Here is an 8,164-nt window from a genome sequence, read left to right as displayed (position 1 = left end):
TTTAGTTTGTCGGACCAGACAAGACTTTAGCGTCAAACTAAACTGAAGCTTTAAAAAGGAGAAACTCATTTATTGAACAAACATAAAAACAATTCCTATGTCTTTAAACCATATGTGCCACCTAAAACAAATGCATAGCGTTCCTCTGAAACAATACTTTTGAGCAGTCTTCATGGTGCATCAACAGTCCCATGTCCTAGGGGGGGGGGGGGGTGGTCCTGGTCCTTGCACAGTAAAGGACGTCCACGATATAAACAGTGGAGTAAAATAACATGGAAGTGAATTGGGACTCAATTCACAATTGTGCATGTTGTGCTGGTGCCCCGCTGTCATCCTCCCGTAAGTAAGGTGGGTCAGCACATCCCATCAGAAAGGTGTGGCTCACAGTGGCTCCAAGCAGAACAAACGGGCGCCTTGAGTATTACTCGTCGGGCTTTTCTTGGCGGCTAACCAACGGTGACGAACCGGCTGCCCTTGCCACTTTGTGCAGTGGTGGCGCGCTGATCTTTAAGGACGCGGAATCGCTCATTTAGAGTGATTGATGTTTGCTGTGGAAAGAAAAGTACACGAGAGTTGCTGAAACACTTTATGGAGTAATCTTTGAGGCCGTGCGAGGAATGTACGTGTCTATTAAAAAGAGCTCACCGGTTTCCCAACACTGTTGATGTCAAATTGCAGTGGCACTCCTTTGGGGATTTTCTTCTCCACTACTTCCATCTTCACCGTAGCAGGGACGGCTGCTGGGGGGTGCAGGGTCCAAGCGGAGGGCGGCCTGCGAACAAGTCAAGTCAGTCGGTGGTCTTGGGTGTGAAAGTCCTAACACACACGCATATTTCCAAAAGTACTTGTTAGTGTGCGTTACACAATATACCAGTAAACATACAGTATAGCTACACTTCTTTAGGAATAAATGAGAAATGTCTAAATCCTGTGTGTAGTGTAGGGATTCAGATATTTACTCTGGCTGAGTCCTGGCTGTGGGGTTGTCAATGGAAACGGTCAAGATCCCCTCACTGGTTGCTGATGAGCGCCACCTGGGGGAAGAACCGAACAGTTGTTTAGCATCACAGACCACGAAATGGCAAAGATCTGTCTTTTCCCCACCCCAAATGATGGATAGCAGTGTAATTTGCTTAATGTCACACTTGCCTGTGACTCATGAGGGTAATTAGGCATTTTAACAAAATTGAGCAAAATTAGACCGAGCTCGAACAATACTCACTGCCGAGTTCGGACTGGAGGAATGTGAGGATTGGACTTTTGCACCTGGGCCTGTACCTGTAACATGGACCAATGGACACGAGGAATAAACAAAGTAGAATGCCTGGATTTGGATTAGGACTCTCCATGTCACTCGTAACCCATCATGTACCTTGAGTCCTCTGTGAAAAAGAAATATCGCCTGGCGCGCTTCCCTCCGAGTCTGCTGGACTAGCGGCATTGGCCTGCACGAGTGCCACGACAAAACAGAATTGAAATACGGCTGCCCTGTGTGCGATGCTGCATACACAGTAAACCACATCATCCGTCTCATTCACACGAGTCTTCATTCCACTTCGCCCATTTGACATTAAAATCTTCAAGCGGAATCTTGCGTGTTTGAGAAAGGTGTTCTCACCGCCGCCGCAGCTGAAACGGTCTCCTGACCGCTGTGGCGTTGTGACCGCTCGGAGGATCCGGCTGCCCGTAGGGCCGCCGCTGTGCCTCTTGCTTCCTGTACGGGGCCTCGCCGCGCTGAATGAACGGCTTTGTTTTTGGTCTAGTTTTCTGAAAAGGGAAACGCCGGAAAGTACATCAGTATAACCAAAAAAAAAAAGGTACAACTTTAGAAAAGCTGCAGCGCTTCTAAAACATGCAGCAAGAGACGACACTTTTGGTTCACGGTATTGTAGCGTAATAAGCCAATCAGAAATATGTTTGAGTTATACAACTCAATTTGATACAAATTACACCTTGCTGAATCTATGAATTACAGCCTGAAATCAAGTGTGATTGAGCTTGATACTAAAAACTTGAAAGTAATGTGGGACAATCCACCCAATCAGCGTCTGCATTTATCTTTAGAATGTCAGCAGCGTGTACGAGATTGAGTTTTAATAAACGTATGTACTCAGATATATTTGGAATTTAGATTAGAATGAGGAAAAAGTAAAGCATCTCCAAGTGGCACGACTAAACTGAATATACAGTAAGTAAAACAAAACTTGCACACGGTTAACAGAATAGGAGAGAAAAACTAAACAAAGTCTGAGCCCTTTAGGCCTTAAATAGATAACCGTCCTAAAACGATGGGGAGCGAAGTGGAGCGTTCTGTGGTTCTCTGATGAAGACAACAGGATTTATATGAGGGGAGTTTTCTATTTTTGGATACTCAATTGTGATGTCCTCGCTTTCAGGTTCAGCTTCTGTTAGTTTAAAGATACGTTATGTTTTAGACCTTTTATTACAGCGGCTGTATGTCAACCTCACTAATGCTAAACATTTAATGCCACGACATTTGCTGTAGTATACTTTATATTTAGGAAACAGTGTCTCCAGCACATTTTAGGACTTCCTTCTTAATATGCATACTGAAAGACAGATATGATATGCTTATTAAAATCCTCTTCCAAAGCCACCGTACATCACAGATCGGCTTATAAGTAGCATGTCCCCAATCTTAGTGTCCACTGCAGCATGTCCTCCGTTACCTGGCCGACCCCTGCTCTGTTAATTGTCCCGAGTCGCTTCAGGAGGGCAGCGGGCCGCCTCGCCGCCAGTCCCGTGATGACCCCTTGACCCCGTCGTCGCCCCGGCGGGGGAGGGACTCTCCGGATTCTCAATTTAGCTGCTGCTGCTCCTCCTCGAGGGACGCCTCCACCTGCTGAAGACCATTTTCGGCGACATTCATTACACGTGTCATGTTACGGAGAGAAAAAGGTTACAACCAGGAGCACGCACGCACCTCGCTGGACCGCTCCGGTGGGTCTTGACGCGACTCCCCTCGCTTGGGGGAAACGGCCCGTCCTCTTCACCGGTCGACGGTTCGCAGGGGCCTGTCTCCTTTTTGACTGTTGCTCTTTTTTGTTCAACCGAATGATGTCATCTGTTAAGTGTTTTACGCGAGCAACGTTAAAACAAAGAGGCATCTCGAGTGCTCACAGCAGATATATTTAGCCACCTGGCAACAGACAACCTCCCAACATGGCTGTGCCTCCCACTCGCAAGCAACGTTAGCTTAACATTAGCTGACTGTAGTAACGTTACTCCAGTGCCGTTATTGTTCGCTCCCGAGGACCTTACCTAAGGACATGTCCACTTTGTCGGGAACCGCTGGTCTCCTCCCCCGAGCTGCTGTAAAAACCCCTTTGTTCATACTTTAAAGCACAACGAACACACGCAGGTAGCAAGGGGCGCTGCCGGTCCGTCCCTTTTAAGGCTAACTTACGCTACAACGTACACACACGTCACAACCGAACGTAAACGGCGCCGCGCATGCGCTGTGGAGATGGTCCACCGTTTGCATTGTGGGAAATGTAGTGAAATACAACGAAATGTGTGTGATAAAAAACCTCGTGGAACTGTTTGCATAAAGGGAAATCCGACGCACGTTAGCGTGTTTCTCCCGAACACGGAAAAGTCGCCCGCCGTATCCTTCGGTTAGCTAACGTTAGCTTTGAAACAACGCGGTCAGACGTAACGTGAACCGTTCACGTTACTTCAAGTTTCCTTCAGTGTTCATCGCATGCTGCTCTGGGTTTGCAGGAGGTAAATTATCTGCATGGATTGATGTGCTTCTGTAGCCGAGCGTCATCGTTGTGTCGCTGGCCTTTACCTACTGTTTAATACGGATTTAGTGTTTCTTAATTGATTTTTTTTGCGCGTTATCTCTGTTGACATTTTACCGCCCTCCTCCTCTTTCTACCGGGGGTTTGTTTACCTTTTCAGCGCAACTCTCTCGTCTGACGCGAGGCGGTTGTTGGGGCTCGCTGTCCCCGGTGCTCGCGGACCCGCTTCACCGCTCTCCCGTCGAGTCGTCATGTCGGCGGTAAAACGCAAGGCGACGTCGGCCGCCGCCACCGAGCCCGCCGCCAAGCAGCAGAAGAAGGGAGAGAAGAACCACGAGGGCGCTGGAGCTGCGGGCTGGCTGAAGGACCACCTGAAGCAGCTCCGAAAGGACAACAAGGACATGAAATTCAACAAAAAACGCCTCCGCTTTATATCTGACGCTAAATCGATGAAGCAGGGCTCCGAGGGTGTCCTGTACTGGATGCTGAGAGACCACCGGGTACAAGGTAAACACTCACAACAACAACAACAACAACACTGCAATGCAACAAGAGACAGCCTGGTTCGTTTGACATGTTTCGGGGTGTGCTTCCCTCCCTGTTGCAGATAATTGGGCGATGGTCCATGCCCAGCAGCTTGCCTTGAGGGAGAAGCTTCCTCTGCACGTCTGTGTCTGCCTGCTTGTCCCACAATCCGAACTGTCCACTCTGAGACATTACAGCTTCATGTTGAAAGGCCTGGAAGAAGTGGCAAAGGTATTTAAGTCGTGCTTTTTGAATGCACCAAGTACAGCAGTAATTTGCATTCCTGCATATGACCTGTTTGTCTATGTTCACTTGCGTTTGTATCAACCCGATTTAAAACAATTGATCAATTTGGAGACGTAACTTTCATTAGTTATCACAGGCCTTTTGGACTGACACCTTAACCCACGGCCAGGTCTATTAAACGTTGCTGTTCTGCCTATGACCCAAACAGGAATGCAAAGCTTTGGACATCCAGTTCCACCTGCTGCATGGTTCGGCCGGGGAGGTTCTGCCGGGCTTTGTTGCTGAGCACAGCCTGGGAGCAGTGGTGACAGACTTCTCCCCCCTCCGAGAGCCTTTGCAGTGGTTGGAGGAGGTTAAAGCGACTCTCCCAAGCGAAATCCCCCTTATACAGGTACAACCTTTGACTTTTAATACAGCCAGAGTGTTGAACCTTTTATTATTTACTTCACCTTTCCCGCCTTTTTTTATCAGTATACCTCATTCTCCCTTTTTTTTTTTTAGGTTGATGCACATAATATTGTCCCCTGCTGGGTCACATCACCCAAGCTCGAGTATGCCGCCAGGACGATCAGAGGGAAAATCACAAAGCTGTTGCCAGAGTTTCTCACAGAGTTTCCTCTGGTAGAGAAACACTCCTACGCAGCTACAACAACTGCCAAAGTACGTGCTGCAGTTACAGTCAACGGCACATCAAAATAGTTCTGAATACAAGTTAACATGCCTTTTGTTAAGAGAAAGTACAAAGTCGTTTTGTACTTTCTCTTAACAGGGTAATGATTTTTCTTTTCATGAAAATATATCTTTTTTTCAGAAGGTATTTGAAGATCAATAGTAGTAAAGTAAAGCTGTTGGTGAGCTCATTGATTTTTTGAGAGTTTCGATGGCGGATCGCTGCAGTAAAGCATTTCCTTTCAACCCTCTGCAGGCCTCTGCACATATTCAGTTGATCCCATCACCGGGTGTTGAAGCTGCAGGAAGCCGCGCTTCCACCGCAATTCAGTGATCGATATGGCGTCCACTAGTTTGAGCCTCCTGTAACGTAAGCAAAGGCAAAGGACTGTGACCGCTGATGATTCGTTCTTTCCGTTTTCTATCTCCTTCAACCTCACAGCCAGTAGATTGGGACAAAACCCTGGCCTCGCTGCAGGTGGACCGAGCAGTAGGAGACACTGAGTGGGCCCAGCCAGGCACCAAGGGGGGGTTGGCCATGTTGGAGTCCTTCATTGATGTTCGCCTGAAACTGTTTGACACCAAACGCAACGACCCAAACGCGGCTGCCCTCAGCCAGTTGTCCCCCTGGATCCGCTTTGGTCAGTAGTACTATGAGCAGAAGTGTGAATTCAATGCATGTCTTGGAAGGGATAAATGTTTTCCTGCTAATCTACAGCAACTCTGTATTCACTTTTGTGTTTGCTTTACTAAAATCCTGGAATCGGTGGTTAACGGACAATCTTGTGTTTCTCTGGTTACTTTGTCCGCCTCTTTTATCGTTTCCTTCCTTTTTTCATTCGTCATCAGGCCACCTGTCAGCCCAGCGTGTGGCGACGCAAGTTCAGAGCAGTGGGAAGTCTGCAGGTCACTCCGTCGCCTCCTTCATCGAGGAGCTGGTGGTGCGCCGAGAGCTGACTGACAACTTCTGCTTCTACAACAAGAAATATGACAGCATCCAGGGTCCGGTTTGCATTCCTAAATTGATATCTTGCAGAGTCCGTTTGATGTCATTCACCTCCTGTTGTCCCCTTCTACCCTTTGCTTTACACAAACCGTACATGTGTTTGTGTTGCCCAGGTGCGTACGAGTGGGCTCAAAAGACGTTGAAAGACCACGCTAAAGACGAGAGGCCGCACCACTACGCGCGCGAGCGGCTGGAGAAAGCCGAGACGCACGACAATCTGTGGAACGGTGCTCAGGTACCTTCTCATTCACATGGACGTTGCTCGCCAGGCCGTGTTACGCGGAAGCCTTTCTCACCATGTTACGTCGCTCCATCTCCCATTAGTACCAGATGGTCACTGAGGGGAAGATGCACGGTTTCTTGAGGATGTACTGGGCCAAAAAGATCCTCGAGTGGACGTCCTCACCGGAGGAAGCGCTCTCAATCGCTCTGTACCTAAACGATCGCTACTCTCTGGATGGCCAGGACCCCAATGGCTTCGTCGGTGAGGACGCGCGTCACATCCTCACTTTGAGGCGCTCATTCAATGTTCTCGGACTCACACATTCGTGCTTCTCCCCACTGCGTATCCCTGCTGCAGGTTGCATGTGGTCCATTTGTGGCATCCATGACCAGGGCTGGAAAGAGAGAGAGGTTTTCGGGAAGATCCGCTACATGAACTACAAAGGCTGCCTGCGGAAGTTTGACGTGGCCGCGTTCGAGAGAAAGTACCGTCCCAAGAGCCACTGAAGCCTGAAATATCTGGAGGGACGGGAACACAACGCTGATGGCTTGAATCCCTGGCGTCTTTACCTCAGGGAGGTTTTTACGGGCATTCTTGCGAGATGTGTTGTTCTTCACTGCTTGTTTGGTCCAAAACCGATTCCTAAAAGGTGCTAAATGCCGTGTTGATGGAGGCCTCCACACATCACATGCAGGGTCTACTTTGCTGACATAGATCACTTTTAAAATGATCAGTGGTGTCAACGCCTAATTAAGAAAGAGCAAAATATTTGCTTTGTTTTATGTTACTTTTATTTTAGTGTTTTTTTTTTAAGCAAATAATGCCTTGTTTGATTTAAGTGTTGCAACATCCGATGTCTACGACACTTGATGTTCTTTTTAGAGCATCTCTCGTGGATGGAATCCTTTCTTAAAAACCATATTTTCACACCAAACTCTTTTCTGTTCTCATCAGTTCCTTTACCCATTAAAATGTCTGTATCTGTAAATCCAGCATATCTAACCTTTAACAGACTTGTTTGATTATTCACCAGTCTAAAGATCGCTTTCAACTGATTGCATTAACATTTCATTCATTACTAAGCGTAGCTTGGACACACTTTGAACTTTGTTGTCAACAAAGGAAAGTGAAAACTAAAACCTTTTTGATTAAAAATGTTCTTCAATCCACATCCACACAAAATCATTTGTGCCGCATTACATTTTTGCTGGGAGTGGGTTACATCACAGTTGTGTTGCATGCATATTTTTACTGAGATCTCACGTAATTCTGCCCAACATAATTAAGGTAATCACGCAAGAACGTATCACAGATTACAGCATGCTGCCGTCCATGATACAGAACCTTCCCCCTCTGACCTGCGTTAGTTAATTTCACTGGAAAGATATTTACACCTCGCACTCTTGTGCTTCCTGCTATTTAGCTAAAACCAGTTCTGGTTACAGGGAATAAAATTATGACAGTGGGATAGTTTACTGTATTTTCTGTTTTCAGGCCCTGAGCAATTATATGGTTCTGAATAGTTTATAAACTGAGCATTTGCTTTGACGTGCTGCTTTTGTTGCGTAAACCCCAAACGCTGTATATACAATGAAAATAACTTACTAACAATGGATCAATAAACAATATTGATAGCAATGTCCAGCAATACATTCTTGCTTATGGAGAATAGTTTGATACGTACAAGCGTATCGTTCATATTAGATGTTCTTCTCCTGCCTCGACAGA

General features: G+C 46.9%; 2 protein-coding genes across 4 annotated transcripts; one reads left to right on the top strand and one right to left on the bottom strand.

Annotated features, from left to right (window-relative positions):
- Positions 1 to 49: 49 nt before the first annotated feature.
- LOC120815696 (UAP56-interacting factor) lies at positions 50 to 3,494 on the bottom strand. Of its 2 annotated transcripts, none has more exons than XM_040170588.2 (9): positions 3,283 to 3,494; positions 2,945 to 3,085; positions 2,691 to 2,863; positions 1,619 to 1,767; positions 1,373 to 1,445; positions 1,223 to 1,278; positions 960 to 1,034; positions 646 to 772; positions 50 to 548 (listed from the first exon to the last, which is right to left on the bottom strand). In XM_040170588.2, exons 1-9 carry the CDS (start codon positions 3,353 to 3,355, stop codon positions 447 to 449), a joined length of 969 nt encoding a protein of 322 aa, XP_040026522.2. In that variant the 5' UTR covers positions 3,356 to 3,494; the 3' UTR covers positions 50 to 446. The 2 variants fall into 2 exon arrangements, with proteins under 2 accessions (XP_040026522.2, XP_040026523.2); XM_040170589.2 differs by having other exon boundaries at positions 2,691 to 2,860; positions 3,283 to 3,423.
- On the top strand, positions 2,806 to 7,618 carry cpdp (CPD photolyase). 2 transcript variants are annotated; one of them, XM_040170586.2, is made up of 10 exons: positions 2,806 to 2,919; positions 3,928 to 4,274; positions 4,375 to 4,523; positions 4,747 to 4,929; positions 5,040 to 5,198; positions 5,650 to 5,848; positions 6,057 to 6,209; positions 6,327 to 6,448; positions 6,538 to 6,697; positions 6,794 to 7,618. In XM_040170586.2, exons 2-10 carry the CDS (start codon positions 4,019 to 4,021, stop codon positions 6,940 to 6,942), a joined length of 1,530 nt encoding a protein of 509 aa, XP_040026520.2. In that variant the 5' UTR covers positions 2,806 to 2,919; positions 3,928 to 4,018; the 3' UTR covers positions 6,943 to 7,618. The 2 variants fall into 2 exon arrangements, with proteins under 2 accessions (XP_040026520.2, XP_040026518.2); XM_040170584.2 differs by lacking the exon at positions 2,806 to 2,919 and adding an exon at positions 3,503 to 3,747.
- Positions 7,619 to 8,164: the final 546 nt, after the last annotated feature.

The sequence above is a fragment of the Gasterosteus aculeatus genome, chromosome 3 (genome assembly GCF_964276395.1).
Source record: "Gasterosteus aculeatus chromosome 3, fGasAcu3.hap1.1, whole genome shotgun sequence".
Classification (NCBI taxonomy): Eukaryota; Metazoa; Chordata; class Actinopteri; order Perciformes; family Gasterosteidae; genus Gasterosteus; species Gasterosteus aculeatus.
The sequence above is the reverse complement of the archived record's forward strand: the minus strand, read 5'-3'. Positions and strand labels throughout refer to the sequence as shown.

Excerpts from the sequence above, each read along its gene's own strand:
- LOC120815696 (XM_040170588.2), bottom strand. The coding sequence starts at position 3,355 with ATGAACAAAGGGGTTTTTACAGCAGCTCGGGGGAGGAGACCAGCGGTT. Across the intron at positions 3,086-3,282 it reads CAAAGTGGACATGTCCTTAG|ATGACATCATTCGGTTGAAC; the intron begins GTAAGGTCCTCG and ends AACACTTAACAG. Across the intron at positions 1,035-1,222 it reads CCTCCAGTCCGAACTCGGCA|GTGGCGCTCATCAGCAACCA; the intron begins GTGAGTATTGTT and ends TTCTTCCCCCAG.
- cpdp (XM_040170584.2), top strand. The coding sequence starts at position 3,725 with ATGCTGCTCTGGGTTTGCAGGAG. Across the intron at positions 4,275-4,374 it reads GAGAGACCACCGGGTACAAG|ATAATTGGGCGATGGTCCAT; the intron begins GTAAACACTCAC and ends TCCCTGTTGCAG. Across the intron at positions 5,849-6,056 it reads GTCCCCCTGGATCCGCTTTG|GCCACCTGTCAGCCCAGCGT; the intron begins GTCAGTAGTACT and ends ATTCGTCATCAG.